Genomic DNA, 24,555 nt, shown 5'->3' on the forward strand with positions numbered 1-24,555 from the left:
TGACCGGATAAGGGTGACCCTTGCATTTCGTTTTCAGACTCGACACCGTCGCCTGAAGGTTTTCGGTTGCTTTCGAAACGTTGGGAGGATGACTTGTTCTGTCGAGTGAATAAGCGTCCAAAGACTCTCTTTGGTCGGTAAGCTGGTCTTTTTGTTGCTTATTTCGCGACGAGAACCTCACAGATTGGACCAGCAACGACGAGAGTGGCTTGTAAGACCAGGAGGAGAAGCGTTTGGATTTAGGGCTCAGTCAAGGGGGAATTCAATAACCCCCTAGCAAACTTAACCACGATGCCAGCATTCCTCAGCAGCAACATACAGACCCGGCGTGCGCGGGTGCTGGTCATCACCTTCGTCGCCATCGTCTTTCTGTTCCTGGTCCATAATTCGGGCCTCGGCAGCGATTACCTGCCTGCAGCATACACAGGACAACAGGCCGCCCCAGGAAGTGCGGCGCAGAACCAACAAGCAAGCCAGAACAAGGATGGCAACCTCCCAGCAGCAGCACACGGCGAGCCAGACGCAGCCGGCAACAAGCTCAAAGAAGACGCGGAGGGCGAGGACTCGTACCGCAACAAGGACGGCGAGTTAGCCAAGCAACCCCCCGACGCCGGCCGCAAGCCCGCAGATGCATCTGCAGCGGCGAACGCACCCACGCCGTCCTCCGGCAGAACGCCGCCAGTCGCTCCGGCCGTCCCGCCCCCGGTTTCCACGGAGCCGTGCCCGTCGTATGAGAGCTGGATGCGCACCCGGCCTGGGCCGTTGTCCGAGGGCAAGCGCCAGTTCCCGCTCAACCGGCCCCGGCCGGAGTGCCGCACCTTCACGTCCCCGGCGATGGAGGCGCTCATCACGCGCATGAAGGGTGTCATCAAGGACCCGGACCTGTACCGCCTGTTTGAGAACGCGTACCCGATGACGCTGGACAGCATGGTCAAGTGGCGCGGCTTCGCGAACGAGACGGACGAGAAGACGGGCGAGACCAAGGTTACTGACATGGAGCTCACGTATGTCATCACCGGCGACATCGACGCGCTGTGGCTGCGCGACTCGGCGTCGCAGGTGTACTCTTACCTGCCGCTGCTGGAGGCTTCCTCGGACAAGGACTCGCTCGCCAGTCTCTGGCGCGGGCTGATCAACGCGCATTCGCGGTACATCGTCATCTCGCCGTACTGCCACGCCTTCCAGCCGCCGCCCGAGAGCGGCATCCCGCCCACGCACAACGGCGCGTACGTCCACAACCACCCCATGCCCGCCTACGACCCGCAGAAGGTCTTTGACTGCAAGTGGGAGCTCGACTCGCTCGCGAGCTTCCTGCAGCTGTCCTCGGCCTACGCGCAGAAGACGGGCGACTGGGAATTCTTCGGCAAGTACGTGTGGATGGACGCCGTCGAGGCCGCGGTTACCGCCGCCGGGGCGATGCGGCTGGGGACCTACTCCAAGGAGGGCAAGGTCGAGAAGTCGGCGTGGACGTTCACGGGGTGGACGAACCGCGGCAGCGAGACGCTGACCAACGACGGCCTCGGCAACCCGATCAAGGAGAACGGCATGGTGCGCACCGCCTTCCGGCCGTCCGACGACGCGTGCATCTTCCAGTTCCTGGTGCCCGCCAACATGATGTGGGCCAAGTACCTCGAGGACGCGTCCGAGATCATGGCCAAGCTGCCCGGCGAGCGGGCGAAGAACCTGACGGCCGCGATGCGCGACCAGGCGTACGGGATCCGGGAGGGCATCGAGAAGGATGCGATCGTGCACCGGCCTGGGTTCGGCGATATCTTCGCGTACGAGGTCGACGGCTTCGGGGGCGCGAACCTGATGGACGACGCGAACGTGCCGTCGCTGCTGGCTATGCCGCTGTGGAACTTCACCAAGTCCAGCTACAAGGTTCCCGGCCCTTCGAAGGGGGAGAAGAAGCGGGACTACACCGAGATCTACCGTAACACGCGCAAGTACGTCCTCAGCGACGCCAACTCGTACTTCATGCGGGGCCCGGTCATCTCAGCCGTCGGAGGACCGCACGTGGGACCAGGGAAAGCGTGGCCGATGGCGGCGGTGATCGCGGCGATGACGGCGTATGATCCGATATCCGGGGTGAAGGACGTCGAGAAGGAGGTTGAGGAGCAGGTGTCGATGATTCTGGACTCGACCGCGGGAACGGGGGTGTTGCATGAGAGCGTGAACAGCTGGAACGAGAACGACTGGACGAGAGCGTGGTTTGGATGGGCTAATGGTGGGTTTGGGGAGTTGGTCTTGAAGATGGAAGAGCAGGAGAAGAAGAACGCAGGGAAGGGGTTACTAGGGAAGAGTTGGCAGGGCGCGTCGACGGGGAAGACAGCGCCGGGCACCCCTTCAAGGTAGCGTCATCGATCGATCAATACATGTACATGAGATAGACCAGAGAAGAGGTTAGGTTCCAGTGGTTTTATATCAAGTGGTCTGGTATTGAAATAGAAGAAGTCTACAATAGTACAAAGGAAGCACAAACACCTTGCATTTCAATCCAATACTCGAAAGAAACAGCTAATTGAAGTGCGGCATAGGAAACATAAACAAGACGACTCTCTTAGGGAGGGCAAAAATGGCAAAAGAAATTCGACGTTGGCCTGATTCGAACAGACGCTCCCGAAGGAACAAGATTTCTAGTCTTGCGCATTAGACCACTCTGCCACAACGCCGATTGAACAATTTTCTCAAAGTGGCAACTATGTTGCGTGAGCCCCACATTCTTGTTTCCAAGTCGCTAGATCTGGCTCCTCCACTTTCCTTCTTCCTCTTCAATATTTCGTTCGTTCCTTAGTATTCTTCTGGGTCTCGTCTTACGTTAACATCATTTCCCCAATGACTGTGAGTAGTCGGCATCTTAAAGGCCAGGAAAGCTGGAATATCGGAGATGATATCCTTTGTTATCAGCTGCAGAAACTGATCACACCCTCAGAATCATCAGATGCCAATTATGTGCGCTTTGCGAATGGATGTTCACGCGTTCAAAATTGACAATAGATCAAGCACAATAAACTATATTGGTTTGATCTGGTACAAGTATCAGAAAACTCAGCCGTCCTACTTATCACGGATTTTAATCTCTTCTGTCTGGAAAGTAGACACCAATTGTTGATATCGCTTTATGCGCATTTCTGGGATTTTCTCGGAGCCCGAATTCTTAGCATGTACTCCATCACCCTTTATGCTATTTCGCTGACTATCATCACAATAGGCGGCCGGTCTCCTCGCGTCACCACTCATTCTGTTCCTGTGTATAGTCACCAAACACAACCCAAACCACCGATAAGCTGTCGTGATGGGAACCTTACCATACCGGCTTTCCAGCTCGAACGTTGGCTCCAAAGCTGTAAAGAAATTGGTTCCTCACGTTGCTAATCTTTGTTGCGATGATCTGCTTCTCTGCTGTCATGCTCGGCCTCGTCTTATAGAAGTCAGTGAGTACAGTAGACTCTTCGCCGAATGACACGGGCTAGTTTAGGGGTTTAATTCAGTAAGCTATCATGCCGTTCGACGGATCTTCGGCTTCTTCTAGCGCAACCACTTTCGACTTTATTTTCAAATAGTATGTTGATAAGCTTTCGAAGCCCACCCTGCGAGAAGGTACACAGTACAAGCACTTTGGCATGTACTTCGTGCAGTAGCAGGATTGCTAAATACATGAATAAATAGGTAAAGATTTAAGTCTGTATTGGGTCTAGCTTTCTGGACTTCACAATAACCGCAACGATGAACCTTTAGAAAAAGTAGCTCAAAGGGATGTCCCAACACTGGGTCCTGCACCAGCGGATTCATTCCTCTTGAATTCTGAGTAGAGTCTTCCATGGCTTGGCACCAAACTCATGGTGTATCTCCTTTCGAGGCCAGTGCCCAGTTCGTCAAAATCTCATAGGCCACTTGTGCAGCTACCAGCGCTGTCTGTTCACCCTGTCCATCGTACTGCGGGCTGACCTCAACGATATCGGCACCCACGATGTCAATGCCTTCTAGCCCCCGCAACAAGCGAATGACTTCCCTGCTAGTGAAACCTCCCACTTCAGGCGTTCCCGTGCCAGGCGCTAGTCCTGGATCCACGACATCGATGTCGAAGCTAAGATAGACTGGGCCGGTGCCAACGCGCTCCTTGACCCGTTTGGTGATTCCATCGGTACCGATGACATCAACCTCATCTGAACTAATCCGCATAAACCCTTGAGCATCATCATCAACAACATCTTGAGGGCCTGACAGCCTCGTTCGCAGCCCAACATGAGCCGAGCTGGCGTTGGCAATGAGACCCTCCTCCCAAGCCAGAGAAAAGACGTCTCCATGATTGAAACGACCCTGCTCTGAGAACCAGGGGAAATCGCTCGCACTATTCGGGGGGATCCATGTGTCCAGGTGGGCATCGAAATGCACCACGGTGATGGGTTGTCCATAAACCTGGCGCAGAGCACGCAGGGCACCCAAAGCCACACTATGATCTCCGCCCAACGTCAAGAGTCGTGGCTTGGACGGTCTTGAGCCTAGCTCTGTCATGGCTTCCGTCATTTGGCGCAGCGCCACTCCGTTGTCGATTGGAACGAGCGGGATATCTCCGCAGTCAATGATCTTCAAGCCGGACTTGTATGGATTGATACCAGCCCTCGCGTTCCAGCCTCTAGCACGAGACTGCCTCGCGGAAGCGACGCGGATAGCTCGAGGCCCAAACCGCGCACCCGTGCGATAGGAGACAGCGGTGTCGAACGGCGCGCCGATGATGCCGATGTCAAACGCAACATCGGGCTCAGTCAGACACTTGACGTGCTTGAGGTGTGCGAATGTTGAAATGCCAGAGTAGGACCACTATGCAGATTGAAGTGTCAGATGATGTGAGGTGGAAGTGTGGTGCGTCTGGGGTGGTGAACCACCCAACAGAACTGTCTATGGAACGGGTTATACGAACGTCGAAACCCCACAAGTGCTCAAGTTCAGCCTTTCTGGTTGCTGCTGCTGGAGATTTGTTGACCTGGGAATCTTGCTGGGCAATTGGTGTCTCATATTCAGTTGATTGAGTTTTTTGTATGACCTGACGTGCTGGATAATGCGTGATTTCAACTACCACGTTGGCTATGAACATCGCCAGAGGAAGGATGGTGACGATCAGTACACATCGAAGCCAGTGCTTCTGTAGGTGCTTATGCATGTTGCCAAGCATCGTTAAGAATCTGAAAACCTTCTCGTGCTCAGTATGGCTGATGCAGTCTCATAGAGCCGAGGGCATGTAAGAAGAGTGAGATCAGGCGAAAGCAAAAGAAAACCGGCGGGGAGGCAGGTCGTCCTGGTCATCTTGCGGGATCAACAACAACCAGATGAATGAAGCTCATTGTGGACAGAGGATGTATTCGCAATAATACACATACGCCCCAGTTCTCGTTGTGGCACTGAAATATTATGCGAGCGCTGTGTTGGCCATGCAGTATGGATACGTAGCCAGTGTATGCCAAGTAAATCATCTTACTGTGCTGATGAGCATGTCTATCCTCCTGCCTTAAACGTTGACCGGGTGGATCCCACCTCAGCTTATGCATGCGCTCTTCCGCCCGAGATGCAGGGGTTGGGATGCTCTCCCGTTTATCCGCGGGAGAGACATGGGTTGTTGGTCAATTCATCTTGTTGGCTGTTGGACAGAATTGAAGCCTCTCCCTTCTTTCCACTTCACACCCTCAATCCACCGAAATCCGCGGAAAACCAGCCACCCAGACAGACGTCGAAGTCGGGGCGCAACATGGCCAACTCATCCGCCTGCGCCGATTCGGAGTTCGGCCCTGTCCATGGCTGCAGAGGAGACTTCGACTTCTCGTTACTCTTCGAGCAAACCGTTTTTTCCGCTGTGCCGTCAGGCCTGTTTCTGTTTTTGGCCGCCATCCGCCTTTTGGTCCTGTTTCCGAGACAGAAGAAGAGCCAAAGAGTCGCCGTGGGCACAGGGCTCCGCTGGGCGAAGCTCAGCGCGGTCGCCTGCTATGGCGCGATCGAGGTCGCTCTTCTCGCTTCATGGATCAACACTCATCCAGGACTCTACGGAACAAGAGCCAGCATCGCGGCGGCCATCCTAAAATTGGTGGATGTCTTTGCGCTTGGGACATTGTCCTGGCTCGAACATTCATACTCGCCACGCCCATCAACACTACTCAACGTCTACCTGCTCGTCTCGCTGAGCTTTGATGCCGTGCAGACCCGTACACTGTGGCTCAAGGCACACGACGAGTCGAGCAGTGTTATTCTCATACCGGCCGAGTTCACCGCTGCTTTGATACTCAAAAGCGGTCTGCTGGTGTTGGAAGTGATCGAGAAGCGAAGTCTTCTGCTCCCAGAATGGCGACACAAAACTCCCGAAGAAACGGCGGGCGTATTCAGTCGTAGCCTTCTGATATGGCTTCGAGGTATCTTGGTGAAGGGCCGGAAGACACTCCTGGCACCCACCGATCTTGATCCTCTGAGCGAGGGATTAGGCACAGCACACCTGTCCCGCGCCTTTGATGCAATATGGAACAAGCAAAACAAGCCACTCCCCAGACTTTCTCTTGTGCTTCTTGGAGCCCTTAGATGGTCAATCATGGCGCCAGTCATGCCGCGACTCGCTCAAGTCGCATTCACTCTCTGCCAACCCCTACTGCTGCGCGAGTTTCTTCGGTATCTCGCTGGCGAAGCAACCTTCGTTGGCAATACCGGCTACGCCTTCATCATTACTTACGGGCTTGTCTACCTCGGCATAGCCATCTCAGGATGCATCTACTGGCGTCTGACATACAAGTCGCTCGTCAAGTTGCGCGGGTGCATTCTGGCGGCTGTATATGAGAAGACGCTCGGCATCGATCCTGCTCGTTGCGACACGACCGCGGCTGTTCCTTTGATCAGTACTGATATGGAACGTATCATTGCAGGCTTCAAAGATGTCCACGAGATATGGGCCAACACCGTACAGGTTGCCATCTCTGTTTGGCTGCTGTATCGGGAGCTTGGGATAGCCTGTGTGGCTCCGGCAGTCGTTGCGACTGTGTCAAGCCTCGGCTCAATGCTGATGAGTGCGTTCGCGGATAAAGCCCAGGTCTCGTGGATGGAAGCGACGCAAGAACGCGTCGCCATGACCGCAAGGGCTGTCGCGGGCATGAAGAGCATCAAGCTCCTTGGACTTTCGGAAAGTGTGCATGATCTGCTCCAGAAGTTGAGGAAGGCAGAGCTCCACGCTGCTAGACACTTCCGCCACATCGAGGTGCTTACTGCCACGATCGCTTTTCTGCCGCTGCTCTTGTCTCCTGTCTTCACGTTCCTGGTCTTTGTACTACAGGCACAGAGTGCTGGCGAGCAGCTGGATACCGTTAAGGCTTTCACGTCGCTCGGTTTGCTACAGCTGATGACGCAGCCGTTGGTGTGGTTGTTCCAGGCGATCCCGCTCTTCGTGGCATCACTTGGATGTCTCAACAGAGTTGAGAAGTACCTTCATGCCGAGCCAAGGAAAACCAACTTCTCGCCAAGCAATTCCGAAGTCCAATCTGAAGAATCGTCTCTCACCCGGCCTAGAAGCGCCGTGGTCATTCGTGCTGGCGAGCTTGGATGGTCAGAGATGAAGCCGGTCCTGACAGATGTCAACATCGACATCCCAGCTTCTCAGTTGACCATGATCATCGGACCTGTGGCAAGTGGAAAAACCACTTTAGCCAGAGCTATCATTAGCGAGCTGCCACATTTCCGAGGAGACATCCAGATGTTCGACTCTGTCCGTGAAACCGCTAACACGGACATTGCTTTCTGTGGCCAAGAACCGTTCATCATGTATGGGACACTCCTTGACAACATTACGGGGTTCTCAAGCTTCGATAGCACCTTGCTTGAATCGGTTATCCATGCTACGGACTTGGGGAACGACATTGCAGCTCTTCCGCAAGGTAGAGCTACAAATGTTGGTAGCAAAGGGACCCGTCTGAGTGGTGGACAGCAGCAGAGGGTGGCGATAGCCCGGGCACTCTATGCACGAAAGCGCATGGCTATCTTCGACGATGTCCTTTCTGGCCTTGATGCAACAACCAAAGTCAAGGTCTTCGAACGCGCAATGGGCCCTCAAGGCTTACTGCGTCAGAGTGGCTGCACCATCGTGCTTTGCACACATGACGTCTCTCTTCTTCCTCGAGCAGACCACATCATAGTCCTAGGCCTCGACGGACATGTGGCTGAGGCGGGAACATACGAACAGCTACGGGAGCAGTCTTCGTACATCAAGTCACTCGTGATCCAGGAAAAGAGCAGCACAAGTGGCGACGTGCTTCGCGAAGCAACTAGCGACAGAGCCACCAGAGACGGAAACGAGGCCAACCAGTCCCTTGCGAAGGGAGACGATGACTTGGCTGCTGCCGAGCCGGCAGATGACTTGACGAGAAGACTTGGAGATGCGTCCATCTACAAATATCTAGCGTCCCACATCGGCTTCTGGCGAGTCATGGTCTTCGTAGCTCTCACCTGTGGCTGGGCTGTCTTCTCGACAATCGGCACCGTCTGGCTTAACTTCTGGTCCTCGGCCGTACCAGGGTCATCTGACAGCAACGGCCAGAACGGCTACTATCTAGGTGTTTACGCCGCCTTCCAGGTGCTTGCGCTAGCATTCCTCGCCTTGTTCTCTGGCTTCTCACTCACAACCCTCGCTGTCAAAGCCGGCACTTCGCTCCACCACGTCCTACTCAAGGCGATGATATGGGCGCCTCAATCCTTTTTCGGTGCCGTTGACACGGGTATCACGACAAATCGCTTCTCCCAAGATATCATTCTTGTGGATGGAGACATGCCAATGTCTCTTTTGGAAACTCTTTCGGCAGGTCTCGTGGCCCTGGTCCAGATGATCTTGATAGCGGTTGCGGCACCTTATGTAGCTATCGCCTATCCTTTCCTGCTGGTCACATTGCACTTCGTCCAGAGCTTCTATCTGAGGACCTCCAGACAGCTTCGCTTCCTCGATCTTGAGGCAAGAAGTCCGCTGCAGACAAATCTGCTGGAGACAGTACAGGGTTTGGCCACCATTCGCGCCTTCGGCTGGGCCGCGCAGTCCATCGAGGCAAACCATGACCTCGTGGATGCCTCTCAGAAGCCTGTGTATCTTTTGTACATGGTTCAGAGGTGGCTGCAGCTTGTTTTGGAACTTATAATAGCAATCATGGCGATCCTTGTAGCTGCGATTGCGCCGAAGATGCCATCTACATCGGGAGGCCTGCTGGGAGTTGCCCTCATCCAACTCATGTCTCTCAGCCAAGAGCTCAAGATGATTGTCATCAACTACACGAACCTCGAGACGTCTCTTACTGCAATCTCTCGTATCAAAGCTTTTGAGAAAGATACACCCTCCGAAAACCACCCTGGAGACGACATAGCTGTGTACAAAACGCCACCCCCAGAATGGCCGCAGGAAGGCCGCGTCAGCTTCAACGCAGCAACTGTGAGCTACGTGCTGTCTGGCACTGAGAAAGTCAGTTTCGCACTGAAGGACTTCACCCTCGATGTAACCCCTGGCCAGAAGGTTGCTATCTGTGGGCGCAGCGGCAGCGGTAAAAGCACCTTGATTGCAGCCTTGACGAGAATGGCCGACTTGGTTTCAGGATCGATTGTGGTGGATGGAGTCGATGTTGGTTCGGTGCATCCATCAGGTGTTCGATCTGCAATCAACACGATCCCTCAAGAGCCGTTTTTCTTCCATGCCACTGTAGCCAGGAATCTTGATCCAACAGGTGTTATTTCTGATGAATCTCTACGCTCAGCGGTGGAGAAGGTTCAAATGTGGCAAGTCATTGAGGACGCTGGCGGGCTTCATGCTGCAGCTACCTTGGACAACCTCAGCCAGGGCCAAAAGCAATTGCTGGCTTTATGTCGGGCAGTTCTAAAGCCAAGTAAGATTGTACTCATGGATGAAGCAACAAGCAGGTGAGTCGGATCCTTCATAGCGACTTCTGAGGATGTAGCGTTTCGACCGAATGACTGACTTGCCGTCTAGTGTTGACCAGCATACCGCAAGCATGATGAAACAGGTCATCCAGGATGAGTTCAAAGAAGTCACCGTCATTGCTGTGGCTCATCAATTGAGCACTATTCTGGATTTCGATGTTGTAGTTGTGATGGACTCTGGGTACATTGCTGAGATTGGAAATCCTGCGAGTCTGCTGGAAACCAAGTCATTATTCAGAGACTTATGGGACAGCCAGTGATTTAGGGCTTATGGACGTGGCAGACATGGCCGACGCTTGCGTACGATACAAAGGCTGAGAGTTGATAATTATCGCGTATTAATATAATTCATCCCAATTACCGGTATTTCAAATCGTTGCAAGCCTGTGTGGTACCAAGTATGGATGATGCCACCGCGCCCACGTATATTGTATCATTGGCTTGGGACGACCTTCACTAACAATACAAAACCAGTCTGACAATAACCTCCAAACTCCACTGCGGAGGTCCATTTCCAGCCATCACGTATAGATACATCAATTCCCTACACCATACTCTCCATGTCCAGGCCAGACGAAGGCATCGTCTGGCATCGACTCTTTAGTCCGGGGCCACACGGCACGCACATTCTCAATAGCATTTTGACGATTCCACTCCCGCAGTCCGTCAAAGTTCCGGCATTTCTTCGTAATCCCGAACTGAGCAAAAGGAACCTCGTCCTTTTCAACCCATCTATGTGGGACAATATCTACATCGGCGCTGCATGTCAGGCTTTGAAGAACCATGTGAAGGCAGTGCTTTAGGTGCATCCAATGCATCTCATCCGGGTGACCGTCCGGGAACTTGTCTGCATAGTAATGCTGAAAGTGCATTTGCTTGCGGACGGCATTGAGACAGTGAATCTGGTGGAATATATCGATTTGCACCGGGAAGAGATCTTCCTGCGTTGCTGCGTCCTGCTGCCCTGTTGCCGTATTTGTTGTAGCCTTGGTCAGCGACTTCCAGGACGAAGGCGCCTTGAAATAGTGATCAGGATTGTATCCTGCTCGCCTCATTGTGCTGGAGTTGACTAAGATGACCTCGAAGGCCTCGGCCGCAAGATCATCCCACGCAGCGTCTGTGTCTGGCGATGGGTCGCCGCGATAGACAGACGCGTTGTCGTGAGTGTACAAGGTGCCGTCAACCGTAGTCAGATGAGGAGAGAGATCCACATGGTCAAACATAGGAGACCAACTGGATGTGTATCTCATCGCTTCGTCTGCTGACGAAGATGTAGATGAGCATGCGCAGTCTGTTTTGGCGCCGGCTTTGAGGAGTATGAGAACAGACACAACAAAGAGGAGAACATTGAGATACGTAGGCCAGAACAGCCTCTTGGTCTTGTGTCCTTTGTCGGGAATTTGGGAAAACTTCAATTCTGATCGACGACGGGCGTGGCCTTCGACATGGCCGGTAACAGACGGTTGCTCGTCGAGAAATGGTACAGCTGCTTCGCAGTCTTCTGTGTCGATATGCATTGGCTTCATGGCAGCTCAGAAATGAATACAGAATGCCCAGGGAGTAAGGCGAAAATGGAATGACCCAGATCAGAGCAACGAGCGTGATCAAACACTGTCCACTTCTTCAGGGGGAACATCAGAGTCCTCATGATAACGCAATTTGGAGAGTCCGAGAGCGCCGAGACTTCAGGCCTAAAATGGGTTAAAAGTACCCTGCGTTCGCTAAAGGTCTTGGTGTTATCACGACTTTAATCCAACCGCGTAGTGCGTTCGTATCCCTTTCCGTCTTTCAGAATATTTGACTGGATGGCGCCATATGCATGCACCCCTCAAACGGCGTGGAACGGGCCGCTGGGCCAACTGCGCAGGGCAAGAGAGGCCGATTCGATTCTTTCCATAGTTACGTGCCGCATACTGTGTGGAGTGTTATGCACGAGCATGATTCTGTGTCCAACCGGAACCCTCCTTTCCTGGCGACTCTATTGCCCAGACTGCAATGCTACGTCGCGGCTTATGGACGTGAAGATACGTGTGCTGAAGGGACTGCGTTTGGAGAAGATGGATCAGCAAAACTGGCCGCCCCCGGAATGTTCAGTAAATGCCTCGTTGGGAATCGCTTCATGCTTGTCTCGGCGCTTCTCGCTGTCAGCTTACCGACCCCTCAATTTCTCACACATGCATGAGTTTCCCCGCTTCAACGCATTCATTGCAACCTTGCACCAACAGTTCTGTAAGGTTGAAAGACACACGAACAGTTGGAAGAGTGAATTCGAGTCATCTCCGTAGACGTGACGACCAAGGAGTCTAACAGGTTATGGAAGGTGACTACGAGATGCGCGATGACTGCGGAAAACACATCATCAGACGGACGTCGAGGGTGTCGGCCAAGCCGCTTTGATTGACTCGGGCAATTGGTCCCCGAGACTCACATTGCAGAAATGCTCTCAATACTCGGGCGAGCGTGAATGGTGATGTGTTCAGGTTTGAAACCTGCAGTGGCGAGGCGCAACTCTTGTGACCGGCAGCCGAGTAGTAGCCCACATCAGTCAGTCACACTGGCTTTCACCTCTCTCAATGGCGACATCCACAGCCAGCTCTAGGTTGAGTCCCGACAATAGACAATGCCAACGAACAAGAGAGGGGCTTGTCACTTAGACGGGTTATTGGCAGAGCGACATCTCTACCTAACTAAACGTGATTATCCGGGGAAGTCTCGAGATGATTTCTTTGGAGAGTATAAAGAGACAGATAACCACCTTCTCGAGAGTTAAGAACTTCAAACAAGGCACACAAGATCAATTTACCCATCATTTCAACTGCCAATCTGGACTTTGCCAACTCTTCCATCCAAGCTTCACATCAAAGCATCACGACATTCAGGATGAAGTACGCCCTCACCTTTCTCATGCTGGCCGCTGCCGTCACTGCTGCCCCAGTGACTGAGGCCAGGGACTACGCCATTCGCAGTACACCCAAGCAACATGTGAGCCGAGATGACGGAGCTTATGCTATCCGCCGCGACGAAGACGCCTACGCAATTCGTCGCGATGAGGGTGCTGACGCCTACGCCATTCGCCGTGACGAGGATGCGTATGCCATTCGTCGTCGCGATGAGGAAGCCTACGCCATCCGCCGTGACGAGGATGCCGACACCTACGCCATCCGCCGCGATGAAGAGGCCTACGCCATTCGTCGTGATGAGGATGCTGACGCCTACGCCATTCGTCGTGATGAGGATGCGTACGCTATCCGCCGCGATGAGGATGCCGACGCCTACGCCATTCGTCGTGATGAGGATGCGTACGCTATCCGCCGCGATGAGGATGCCGACGCTTACGCCATTCGTCGTGATGAGGATGCGTACGCTATCCGCCGCGACGAGGATGCTGACGCCTACGCTATCCGCCGTGGCGAAGATGCTTACGCTATTCGTCGCGATAATGGAGTCTATGCCATCCGCTCCGAGAAAACAGTTTGAATATCGCAAACTCATGAATGAGCTTGGGGTGCTTGTAGGCTTCAGAGACTATTCCTCCAACGAAAGGATGCGAGCGGAGGCTTGCAAGGGTACTAGAGGAGTGACTGCTGTTGGCTTCTACACTCGATCATTTCTAATAGCAGCATAGTCCCTAGTCCAATAAATCTTTCAGCTCAAAAAAGACATTTGTTATGTCTCACGTATATCTTCTCAGTGTAGTGATCTCTAAACCCTTAGTAAACAAGTGCATGACGCTGGAACAGAGTATCTGTACGACTACATTTCCTGCTTACTACGTTACCCCAGCTCATTACTATAGCAGAAGGAATAAAAACAATAGGAGTAACAATATCGACAGATACCACTAAAGAAAGACGACGATGGACGACGAAGATGGACGACGAAGATGGACGACGACGATGGACGACAATAACGAAGACGTAAACGATGACGACGGTTGATAAAGATAATAATAATGACGACGATAATGACGATTTTGCTAGCCATACTAATCTACCCCGTCGCATTTGCTACTTTAGAAACATGTACACCAAGTTATTTCAGCAAGGCCGTTCTTCACACATCCAACTTTCTTCTCATCAGGGCACTCATACTTGCTCGTACAGTCAGACTCCGATACATCCTCAAAGCACTTTGTGCCTGGCGGGGGAGTGTTGATGGGCGGCGATGGCGACGGCGACGACAATGGCGGCGGCTTGGGGGATCCGCACTGGCAGGAACCCTCGACGCAGGAGTAGACAGCACCGCCGCCGGCGCACAGCGGTGAAGAGCAGTCACTATCGCTCTTGCACGAGTCGGTAGGGGTTGGTGGAGGACTTGAGAAGCTATCCACCTCGGCCTTGAAGCGCTTCTCGATCTCGGCGTCCTTCGCCTCACCTTCGAATTCCCCGAGGTCCACGAAGTAGATGTTATCAGCCTCGGCACCCTTCGTGCCCTCCGACGGCCTGGGGAAGTAGCCCGTCGCGTCGTAGAAGTACAGGCTGTTGGCTAGCCATGCGTAGCTGTCGGCGTTGAGGCTCGCCCGCGTGGCTCCGCCGCCTCTTTTGAGGTCTTTCTGTGCTAGCGTGTAGACGCCGGCGGGGCCGTATGCTTTGGGTCCGATGTTTTCACTGCTGCTGAGATACTGGTCCGAGACTAAGCGTCCTTTGTCAGCGATTCTGAGAAGTCAAGGCAAACTGATATTTTGAGGGGTTTCTTACTGTGAGGCTGGCCAACGGCATCCAGGTGCATCATTTCGTGCAAGAAATACTGGCCTTTGTTCTTCTGCCAGTCTGCAATCTCGGCGTACGTCGTGTCGCCTCTCGCCAGAGCTTCCTCAATCATCTCGAACTTCCCTTCCAGAGAGTCGAGACCAAAGTAGATCGGACACAGAGTAATATGCTGAAAGGTGTAGCCAAACCAGCCTTTCTCCGTCCAAGCGTAGCCGCCAACCGATCCGCCTGTGATTGCCTTGCACCATCCCTTAGTGTCCTTGCAACTGGCAATAATGTCAAACTTCTTCTTGGGCCTGTGGTCCTGAATCCGGCGCAGGTTATCTGTAGGTTATGGTGTAAGCAGCACTGTCACAGCGTTTTTAGGTGTGGAAACCTCCATACCCACAATACGGCCCTGCTGAGAGGAAAAGTCAGGACCGATATAAGCCCTCCACGTCGCAATCTCTTTTGCCGACTGTGGATTCTTTCCGCCAAAGTTGGCAAGTGTCAAGGCATCCCAGGCGGCAATTTCGAGTGCGAGCTTCTGTCCGTCGTCGCAGCTGTTATCCTCGAACTTGAGATCACCAGCGTATGTCCCGACGTTCTCGTTCTGAGCCTCGAGGTCGCGAAGGCATGTCTCGGATGGATTCCAGAGATTACCGCAAGAGCCGGGGACTGTAACAGACTTCCCAGCAAACGGATTCTGACCGACGGATTGAGGCCGTGGAGGATCTTTGAGGGAAGAAGGGGGCGTCTTTGGGTCAGAAGCGGAGGGGTTTTCGGGATCAACATCTCTGGGCATGTGAGGGACCGCAAGAGATAATCCCACCAAACAAGCCAAGAGACCAAGAGATGTGATCTTCATGGTGAACCTGTATATAATAGGGGAAGTGCCGCTGGAGACGTCTGTCGTCTCTGTCGTCTCTGTCGTCTCTGTCGTCTCTGTCGTCTCTGTCGTCTCTGTCGTCTCTGTCGTCTCTGTCGTCTCTGTCGTCTCTATCGTCTCTGTCGTCTCTGTCGTCTCTGTCGTTTGAAGTCGTTTCTGGTGTCTTTGTTGTAGTCTTACGAGTGTTGGAATGAATACTCAGAAGATTAGAGAAGAGGTTGAGGATGAGTGTCTAGCTTTCCCAATGATGATTATTCAATTAGGATATATATACCTTGTCCATCCACGAAGTCTGGGCAAAAGAAGAAGAGTTGCCCTGCGTGTATTAATTTCTAGCTGAGCAACTGAGCTGAGAGCTTTGAGCCTGAAAGTGGACTTGCATCTATTTGCGAATCTCACAGCCCCTTGAATCTAAGCGTTCCAACACCATCAAGATGAACGGCCAAGGCCAGAATGGGGGCATATTCTCCCCAGGAAAGTATGGTGTCCTGCGTGGTAGAGGCAAAGAGTGCGAAAAAGCCTGGCCCCCAGGCTCAGCTCCGAGCAGCATGCCTCAAGATAAGATACATCTTGGAATTGGTGGAACCTGGAGTGGACATTTCCAGTAGCTCGGCAGCGCTTAATTCGGGCCTCTCCTCTTTTTTGAGCAGTCTGCCGCCTGCGAGCACACCTTGTCCACTGAAGGATGACACTGATGGAGACATTTGCGATGGGGGCCAGGATAGATCACGGAGACACCTGTATGGCTAGCCCATGACAAAAAGAGGGCGAAAGCTAGGCTGCAATACTGAATACCACCATGGGGCTGGCTGATGCACACAGCCCCTCTGCGACCAGGAGAAAAAGCATACGAATAGTGTTGGAACCCCATCACGAATAGCAACTCGCGCACCAATCAGTTCATCTACACAGCCACGCGAACGCGCTGCAACACATATTTAAGCACCAACGCCAAGTCAAGATCCGCGGTGCGCATTTGTACTCACGTGACCCACAGGTGTCGCTGCGCTCCGTTTACAGACAGGATCAAAAGCCCAACGGTGACGAAACAAACGCGGCAAACAACAATAAACATCTCTTCCACTCTTAGCCAAATTTCGACATCATCACCATTTCGGACAACCCGACGACATCATGTCCGTCCAGACACATGTGTCCCGTCTTTGCCTTTTTTGGCTTCTCATAGCCACAGCCGCCGCGGCAGCATCATCATTGTCGCATCCACCGGTCCCTGGCGTTGGTTTTAGCCTCACGCCAGATTATGGGTACGAGACCCCAAAACGCCCTCCTACGAACCCGATTTAATTGACTCATTTTATAGAACCGCAGCCATCTTCTTCCAGAACGGGTCCCACGTAGAAGTAGCTCGGATCGAGGGAAGCCCGGCGTACAAGTCTTTCATGCGCAAAGGCGACAACGCAACGTCCATCGTTGAAGACTTACCTGGCATGTCCTTGCTGCGCAACGCTGTGTGCCCTCCACTGCAGCCTTTCGGTCTTGCTATCTGCGAGAGGGATCCAGACTTCGACAGTTGCCAGGGTCTTTTGCGGAGTCTACAGTCATCGGTCGCGTCTTACCTAGGCACAACATTTTGTTATGCCGGCGTAGTCGTCCCTGACCAGACTTGGCAGTATCAAGACTACATCATCAACAAAGCAATCAAATCGGCTGGCCTTCGTCTAACCCATCGGGTCTTGAGCGCTGCGAAGTTGGTGATGTGGGCCAACCGCATCAATAACCCAAGCACACCGCGTTACGAAACGCAAGCCGTTCTATCAGTAGATTACAGCGACTCTGGGCTGAACGTTAATCTGTTCGCCGACGACGAAGGAGTTGCGGACGTTTTACGTCAAGTCTACGACCAGCAGCTCGGCGCGGATCGTCGGGAACAGCCCGGCCATCTCCAAGCCGTCAAAGCCTTACTTGCAGAGGTTACTAAGCTACCATTGGGATATGATCTTTACGGACACCCGATGCCAGACAAGATTCAACGAGTTGTTCTTTATGGCGATGCAGTAATGGATGGAGAGTTTCTTGATACGTTGAAGGCTGTTGTTGGTGTAGACGTGGTTGACAACGCCCAGTCCTTCGCACCAGTCTTCACCGCTGCGATTGGGATGGCAATGTCTGCTTTCGAGCGCGAGAATTGGTTGGACTTCAACGTGGAGCCTGCTTTCGGTTGTCGCTGGCGATCGAGGCTCTATGATGCCCCGAGTGAGGAACTTTAGCCACATCAACACATATTCTGGTCATTAGAAGAATATATCCCTGCTTTTCCTGTGCTTAAACCACGACGTTTTCAATTATGTTCACTAGCACCGTCGTCATCTCCATCGTTACCGTTATTATGTCGCCGCCCTCATCACTTTCCCTCCTACTATCATCCTCATTGTAATCACGAAGTTCACAGGAAGTATTGCCGCCCAGACTCAGGAGAATTAGGCTGTCTCTACGAGAAAGCATTCCGTCGAGTGTCAGGAACAAAATGGATTCTAAATGCAGAAGCAATCATATGTGCTCGCATGCGAAGATGGCAGCGGGGAAGCGTGGAGCCCCAGGATTGGTCCGGAGCCTTCGGAATTGCGGACTACTCCGTGATGTACCGGCCGGCATTTCCGTTGCCGCCGAGGCCGAGCAAACATTTGCGTAGTTTTCACCTTTGACCGCTAACTTGAATGGAGCCTCTTCGGTCCCGTTTGCTGGGGAGGCGCTCGATGGCCTATGGGTCCTGACGTGCTCACCTTGTCCTTGATATCCACCTCTTCCCACTCGCAACGAAGTGCCAAGATTCTGGGAGTACTAAATAACAAGTTCACGGAAATAAAACAACTTACGGACTTCAGCCGGATTTAAGATCTATCTTTTGCCCATCGCAGATCCTGCCAAGCAAATCGTACGGTTGACAGTTGTGACCTTTGAACTTCCAGCGATCTAGTGACTGGGCTGCATAAATACTGCATAGACCCAAAGTTCCATACCAAAAGTCACATTACTGCCATTTCATGGTTGAAATCTAAGATCTTCACACATTCCTAACACTCCGCCTTTTCCCATTTACCTTCTCCCGATACTTAGCATGTCTGACAACCCGGGCACCATCCTGATTACCGGCGCAAACGGCTATCTAGGGCTCCACGTCGTTGACCAGGCTTTGAAGCGGGGATACAATGTCCGAGGAACAGTCCGGTCCCAGAAAGCTGCCAACAAAGTCCGCGGGACCTTTCCCAACGACTATGGCTCAAAGTTGACCACCATCCTCATCGGAGACCTCACCAAGCCCGAGCTCTTTCACGACGCCTTCGATCAAACAACAATAGGCGTCATTCACGTTGCCAGTCCTGTTCACGGCCATGTCGAAGACAATGTTCGCGACATGTTGGATCCCGCTATCAAGGGTGCTACAGGAATCCTGGAAGCCAGCAAGCTGTACGGCGGCTCTGTTTTGAAGCGTGTGGTTCATGTCTCGTCCCTAGCGGCCATGCTTGACAACTCCAAGGATCCCCGCATCGGATACGTCTATGACGAGTCTGACTGGAACCCAGCGACATTCGAAGAGGCGGCGTCACTCAAAGATCGTGGGTCTCTTTACTTGGCATCGAAGGCGCTTTCAGAAAAGGCAGTTTGGGCATGGATGAATGACAACCAGACCAAATTCGATCTCAGCTGCTTGAACCCTGCCCTGGTCTTGGGCCCTCACCTAGAGGACATTGGCAACTTGGACGAGATTACGTCAACTTCTAAGCTTCTTTGGCAAATTGTAGACGCCAAGGAAATCCCGGAACTTCAGTGGGCCGGAGTCGTGGATGTGCGAGATACAGCTGCTATGCTTGTTGCAGCTTTGGATACACCTGAGGCTGGCGGCCAAAGATTCTTGCTGGGGCATCACTTCGATTGGCAATCTGCAGCTGATGTAGCCAGGGAAGCTTTGCCAGAGGTCAGGAATCGAGTTCCGGTTGGTATACCGGGAAGCGGTAAGACGGTGGCTTTGGAAAGCTTGTATCAGGTTGACGGGAACAAAATCGTGGAGGTTCTGGGTGTTGAGTACCGTCCGCTGCAGGCAACTGTGAAAGATACATTGCAGCAGTTTCTTGAGATAGAAAGCCGCCAGTAGGAAGGTTCCTAGATAGCCTTACAAGTCTTCCTTTATTCTTACAACCTCTCGGCGTGACCCGAAGTGATAGGCAAGCGCCCCAAGCTCCCAAACAAATTATATATGGCTATTGTCATAAACAGCCTGTAATGGCGAGAACGAGTTTGTACCCTCGTTGTGGCGTATGAAGCCGCCTCAAAGCCATGGCGAAAACGAAGCATGTGGCCATTCAACCAGCCTGCCAGTGTTGCCAATTCTTGGCAAACAAACCCAGACCTAGTCAGTGCAACTGTAGTGATGTGCGCAGGGATCGGGTTTAGACTTTGAGTCAGGATAATCCCGACCCCCTCACATGAGAGCCAGCGAATTACGGAGTTAGCGGAATGCAAAAATTACAAGAGCCGACAGATAGTAAACAATATTCGCCTATTTGGTATAGACTTGTAGTTGCTCAAAACTACCGAGAGCACATCGCCTCCATCCCGCAGTGCTGACGACGCAAGGTATGGTATGCTTGAGTAAACTCAAAGCCGGTTGAATTACCGTCTAGGGAAAACATGACTTGGCGAGCAAAAGCACGGAAAGTTCGGTCAGCTTATGGAACAATTCTGGACATAAAGGGGAGACTTTTGAGCTTGTTAAAAGAAAAAGAAAATGCTTTGCTTCCCGTCAACGTGGCCGACAGCAGTAAGCATCCGACCCAGATCGAAGTTCAAGCTCGCCACATCGACATTTCAAAATGACATTTTCTTGTCTGTTGATGATCCTCCTTGTGTACTTCAACGGAGCCCTTTCAGCACTTTCAGATGTTCCTGAGACATATGAGTACATTGTAGTAGGATCCGGTCCAGGTGGCGGTCCGCTCGCTGCCAATCTTGCCCGGGATGGCCACACAGTCTTGCTCATTGAAGCTGGCGACGACCAAGCTGATAATGTCAACTCATACATGGTCTACAACAATACACCGGCTATCAATGATCCACTCACGCGATGGGACTTCTTCGTCACGCGAGACACGCCAGAGATTGACAAGCTCTACGACTTCACAACCTGGAACACAACCGACGGCGACTTCTACGTTGGGTTGGATCCACCTTCTGGCTCTACGCGACTTGGCGTCTACTATCCTCGAGCTGGTGTACTTGGCGGCTGCGCTATGCATAACGCGGCTACAATCTCTTTGCCTGCGGATGTGGACTGGCAGGACATCGCAGATCTGACTGGAGATGAGACATGGTCGCCAGCAAACATGCGCAAGTATCTTGTCAGACTAGAGCGATGCAACTATCTTGTCAACGGAAGTACTGCATCTCACGGCTTCACGGGATATCTCGATACCTCTCAAAGTGACTACTCCTGGGCTCTCAATGAGTCGGATGTGTCTACACTGGCTACGCATGCGTCCACAGCTCTCGGGTATCCGCCAGATATCAACTCCACCGAGCTTGCGGAGCTACTGCGGAGGGATATCAATTCGGACGACGGGGAACGTGATAACCTCCTCGGGGTGTTTACACCTCACACCCACTCTCGGAATGGTGTGCGGTCCAGTCCAAGTAATTACATTCGGGCGACCGTGGATGACGAGAGAAAGTTCCCGTTGACACTCCAACTAAACACCCTTGCGACGAAGATCATATTCGACCAGCCCGCAGATGGAAACACCGCGCCACGTGCGGTTGGAGTAGAGTACCTTCAAGGTCAAAGCCTCTACTCAACAGATCCTCGTCATGATCCTTCCCAGATCGGGGTCCCTGGCAAGGCCTTTGCGTCGAAGGAGGTCATCATTGCTGGCGGTGTCTTCAATACCCCGCAACTTCTCAAACTTAGCGGTGTCGGCCCAGCGGACGAGCTGTCAAAGTTTGACATCCCTCTCGTCAAAGACATTCCTGGTGTCGGCATTAACATACACGACAACCTCGAGGGAGTCATCTACGGCACGTTCGAAAAGCCAGTAGTTGGGTTCTGGGACATGTTCATGCGAACCTCGGTCGCCGAGCGCACGCGGGATATACACTTCTACTGCGGGAGCTTCAACTTCATTGGTTTCTTCCCCGGTATGCCGGGTTGGGCGGAGAACGAGTTTGAGTGTGGCTTCATGCAGATCCACCCGCGAAACATCAACGGCACCGTCAAACTAAGATCCACCGATCCCCGTGAGGCTCCCAACATACATCTTGGGTTCTTTTCTCAAGGCGATGACGCCGACCTTGACTCTATGGTGGAGGCGATCAACCTTGCGAGGTCCGTTCTTACCAACCTCACTGACAACACGTTCACTGAGCACCGACCTTGTCGTCAAGGTGCTACGAGCTGCATGAACGAGGAGCAAAAGGCTTTCCTTCGAGCTCAGACCTACTCTCATCATGTTACTGGATCCTGCGCAATCGGGGCAGATGATGACCGGATGGCTGTGTTAGACTCCAATTTCCGCGTGCGTGGAATACAGGGGCTTCGGGTCGTTGATGGATCCGTCTTTCCGGTCCAGCCTGGAGAGGTGCCAACACTGGCTACTTTCATGATCAGCGAGAAAGCATTGGATGATATTCTTGCGGATGCTTAGGGGACTTTCATAAGGAACTTCGAAGGTCCCATCTGTTCTTAGATCTTCGTTCGAGTTGCCACAATCAAAATGAATGCTTTCTATTCAAGGGAAAGCACTAAGGTCGTATCAGAAGATGTTTGTAATATTAAGCTATTATATACAATGAACATCAATCGCAGGAACAAGATAGCGCGCGCAGGTATACTATGCAAAACCTTTCAACAGACACACTAACACCCGCGGACATTATCGGGCGCGATAAAGCTCTACACCTAGAACCAATGGAACTCTCCCAAAGCAGGAAGCATGTACTCCACGTCTCTGGAGTTGAGAATGGAGGTGCAGTTTTCCTTATCAGCAGGAATTGTCGGGTGGCATGTGGACTCGCAGACGGTACCGCTCTCTGGCAGCTTGCCCTCCGAAAAGTACTCCCGAACAATCTTTACAAGACACTCGCTTGGGTTGGACGTTGCTCCATGTCCAGAAGTCTCTTGAATAACGACAGCGGATCCAGGATGCCCCTCTGACACATGGAAGGCGTTTCTGAGAGGGGTAATGGGGTCGTAGCGGCTGGATGTGATCAAAAGCGGCGCGGCGGGTGCGTTCGTGTCGTTGGCATTTGCTGCAGGGCTGGTGTAAGGTCCGGTGAAAGGGTAGGACGGGCGGAGCTTGCGGCCAGCACAAGCGATTGGGATTGCTCCCGACACGCCAGTGCCGGTTGTCTCGGATTGGTTCTTCAGGTAGGCTACGACCTCTTCATAGAAGGAAATGTTGCGATCAACCACCTCATCAACAATGTCGGAGCAGAGAACGCCTGCCAGGACATCCGTGTCCCAGTTGTACTGGGGAAGTTCGTCGTCATCGGAAGCGTCGCACACGAGTTTGATCGAGTCCGAGGGAAGGAATGCCGTGAGAATGGAGTAGTTGCCATTCATCAGAGCGCCGAGACCGAGAGCAAGCGTCTCGAATGAGGTCAATGGACCGTACAACATGGAGAAGATCGCTTGACGGATAATGGGTGATGTAAGCATATACGGCCGATCGTTGAAAGAAAAGTACACCGGCGTGGTGTCCATGTCGTCAATGACGTCGGCGACACGAGCCTTGATGTCTGCGCCGGACTTGTCAGATGATTCAATCAGAGGACAATCTTCCCCAGATTCAAAGCAGAGCTCGTAAAATTGGTCAACAATCTTCTCGGCATCGTTGATGTCGTTGCGGAAGGTCTGGGAAGACAGTTAGCATCGCATGAATGCACTAAAGAAAGCATAGACTTACGCCAGCAGAGAAATCATCAGCATCAACCACAGCGTCAATCCACATTCTCTCAATACGCTCAGGGAACATGGAAGCAAATGTGTTCCCCAGGAAAGTTCCATAAGAGATGCCAATGTAGTTGAGGCGAGCTGCCTCAGCATCCTTAGGCTTAGCCTTGCCTGACTCCTTCCAACGCAGGTCATCAATGCGATCGATAATCTCCACCATGTCGCGAGCAACGGACGCGGTGTTCATGTGACCCCAGATGCTATCAGCACCATTTTCTTCGCAGAGAGCACTCTGAGCAGAAGCACTCGCCCAATGATACCCAATGGCGTCATCAATGGGTGGAAGATTGGAAGTGCGCTCCTGAGAAAGCCTCCGGGCGAACTGGTCTCCCTTGAAGCAGTCGGCGTGTGGTGTGCTCGTGTTGACACCACGCGGGTCGAAGCCAATGATTTCGTAGTTCTCGCCGATGACCTTCTGCAAGCCGGGGCCCCAGGAGTAGGCGAAAGCGGTGCCGGAACCGCTTGGTCCGCCGGGGTTGATGAGGACGCTGCCGGCGAAAGATGGGTCGTCATCCGGGACTGCAGCCGGGAGCTTGACAATACCGATGGCAGCGGTGCTGTTCTTGGCTGGGCTTGCCCAGTCGAGCGGGACTTCGAGACGGGCGCATTGGAAGCCGCTACCACAGTCGTAGTATTGCAGGTCTTTTGTCGGTTTCGTGTCGACCCAACTGAACGCTTTTGTTGAGTTTGTGCCCCTCGTAGACAGAGGCAGAGAGACTGCCTGGGTGAGACTGACAAGAGAGCCAGCCAATAGAAGAGAAGACACCATCGCGAAGAATCAGTTGGATATCGATTGCAGGTTCTCTTCTATGTTGATGACAGGGAAAATGATTCATGAAGAAAAATTGGGTTTTAGTTGCCGCGTGATGGACTTGTGTTAACATCAACAACAAACCCGAGGCAGCAAGACCTATTTCAACAAATTCACAGATTCCTCCCTGAACGACCCATTCTCCATTTTGGGATGCTCAGCTTGGCGTACAGTCAGTTTCCTAGCCACAAACGGCATTCGAGAGTCAGTCGTCACCGACCTTTCCCTGCAGGATCATGATGCTAGTCCGCCTGCTAGGCAGAGATAT

At 52.7% G+C, this 24,555-nt stretch overlaps 9 protein-coding genes across 9 annotated transcripts; 5 read left to right on the forward strand and 4 right to left on the reverse strand.

Annotated features, from left to right (window-relative positions):
- Nucleotides 1-291: 291 nt before the first annotated feature.
- Nucleotides 292-2,355, forward strand: GCG54_00000409 (Meiotically up-regulated protein; the record flags this gene model as incomplete). Its single annotated transcript, XM_045400548.1, has 1 exon — nt 292-2,355. The coding sequence occupies one exon, from the start codon at nt 292-294 to the stop codon at nt 2,353-2,355; it is 2,064 nt and encodes a 687-aa protein (XP_045269523.1).
- Nucleotides 2,356-3,837: 1,482 nt separating this feature from the next.
- On the reverse strand, nt 3,838-5,471 carry GCG54_00000410 (putative agmatinase 2; the record flags this gene model as incomplete). The annotated part of the gene is made up of 2 exons (XM_045400549.1): nt 3,838-4,821; nt 5,379-5,471. The coding sequence occupies 2 exons, from the start codon at nt 5,469-5,471 to the stop codon at nt 3,838-3,840; spliced, it is 1,077 nt and encodes a 358-aa protein (XP_045269524.1).
- A 272-nt stretch (nt 5,472-5,743) lies between these two features.
- GCG54_00000411 (ABC transporter FUM19) lies at nt 5,744-10,199 on the forward strand (the record flags this gene model as incomplete). Its single annotated transcript, XM_045400550.1, has 2 exons — nt 5,744-9,918; nt 9,989-10,199. 2 exons carry the CDS (start codon nt 5,744-5,746, stop codon nt 10,197-10,199), a joined length of 4,386 nt encoding a protein of 1,461 aa, XP_045269525.1.
- A 276-nt stretch (nt 10,200-10,475) lies between these two features.
- GCG54_00000412 (uncharacterized protein) lies at nt 10,476-11,465 on the reverse strand (the record flags this gene model as incomplete). Its single annotated transcript, XM_045400551.1, has 1 exon — nt 10,476-11,465. One exon carries the CDS (start codon nt 11,463-11,465, stop codon nt 10,476-10,478), a length of 990 nt encoding a protein of 329 aa, XP_045269526.1.
- Nucleotides 11,466-13,951: 2,486 nt separating this feature from the next.
- Nucleotides 13,952-15,495, reverse strand: GCG54_00000413 (uncharacterized protein; the record flags this gene model as incomplete). Its single annotated transcript, XM_045400552.1, has 3 exons — nt 13,952-14,571; nt 14,637-14,972; nt 15,033-15,495. The coding sequence occupies 3 exons, from the start codon at nt 15,493-15,495 to the stop codon at nt 13,952-13,954; spliced, it is 1,419 nt and encodes a 472-aa protein (XP_045269527.1).
- A 1,155-nt stretch (nt 15,496-16,650) lies between these two features.
- Nucleotides 16,651-17,744, forward strand: GCG54_00000414 (uncharacterized protein; the record flags this gene model as incomplete). The annotated part of the gene is made up of 2 exons (XM_045400553.1): nt 16,651-16,781; nt 16,838-17,744. 2 exons carry the CDS (start codon nt 16,651-16,653, stop codon nt 17,742-17,744), a joined length of 1,038 nt encoding a protein of 345 aa, XP_045269528.1.
- Nucleotides 17,745-18,592: 848 nt separating this feature from the next.
- GCG54_00000415 (putative uncharacterized oxidoreductase) lies at nt 18,593-19,627 on the forward strand (the record flags this gene model as incomplete). Its single annotated transcript, XM_045400554.1, has 1 exon — nt 18,593-19,627. One exon carries the CDS (start codon nt 18,593-18,595, stop codon nt 19,625-19,627), a length of 1,035 nt encoding a protein of 344 aa, XP_045269529.1.
- A 718-nt stretch (nt 19,628-20,345) lies between these two features.
- On the forward strand, nt 20,346-22,169 carry GCG54_00000416 (Oxygen-dependent choline dehydrogenase; the record flags this gene model as incomplete). The annotated part of the gene is made up of 1 exon (XM_045400555.1): nt 20,346-22,169. The coding sequence occupies one exon, from the start codon at nt 20,346-20,348 to the stop codon at nt 22,167-22,169; it is 1,824 nt and encodes a 607-aa protein (XP_045269530.1).
- Nucleotides 22,170-22,423: 254 nt separating this feature from the next.
- GCG54_00000417 (uncharacterized protein) lies at nt 22,424-24,245 on the reverse strand (the record flags this gene model as incomplete). The annotated part of the gene is made up of 2 exons (XM_045400556.1): nt 22,424-23,377; nt 23,430-24,245. 2 exons carry the CDS (start codon nt 24,243-24,245, stop codon nt 22,424-22,426), a joined length of 1,770 nt encoding a protein of 589 aa, XP_045269531.1.
- Between the last annotated feature and the right edge of the window lie 310 nt (nt 24,246-24,555).

Source organism: Colletotrichum gloeosporioides (assembly GCF_011800055.1).
Source record: "Colletotrichum gloeosporioides strain Lc1 chromosome Unknown consensus_12, whole genome shotgun sequence".
Classification (NCBI taxonomy): Eukaryota; Fungi; Ascomycota; class Sordariomycetes; order Glomerellales; family Glomerellaceae; genus Colletotrichum; species Colletotrichum gloeosporioides.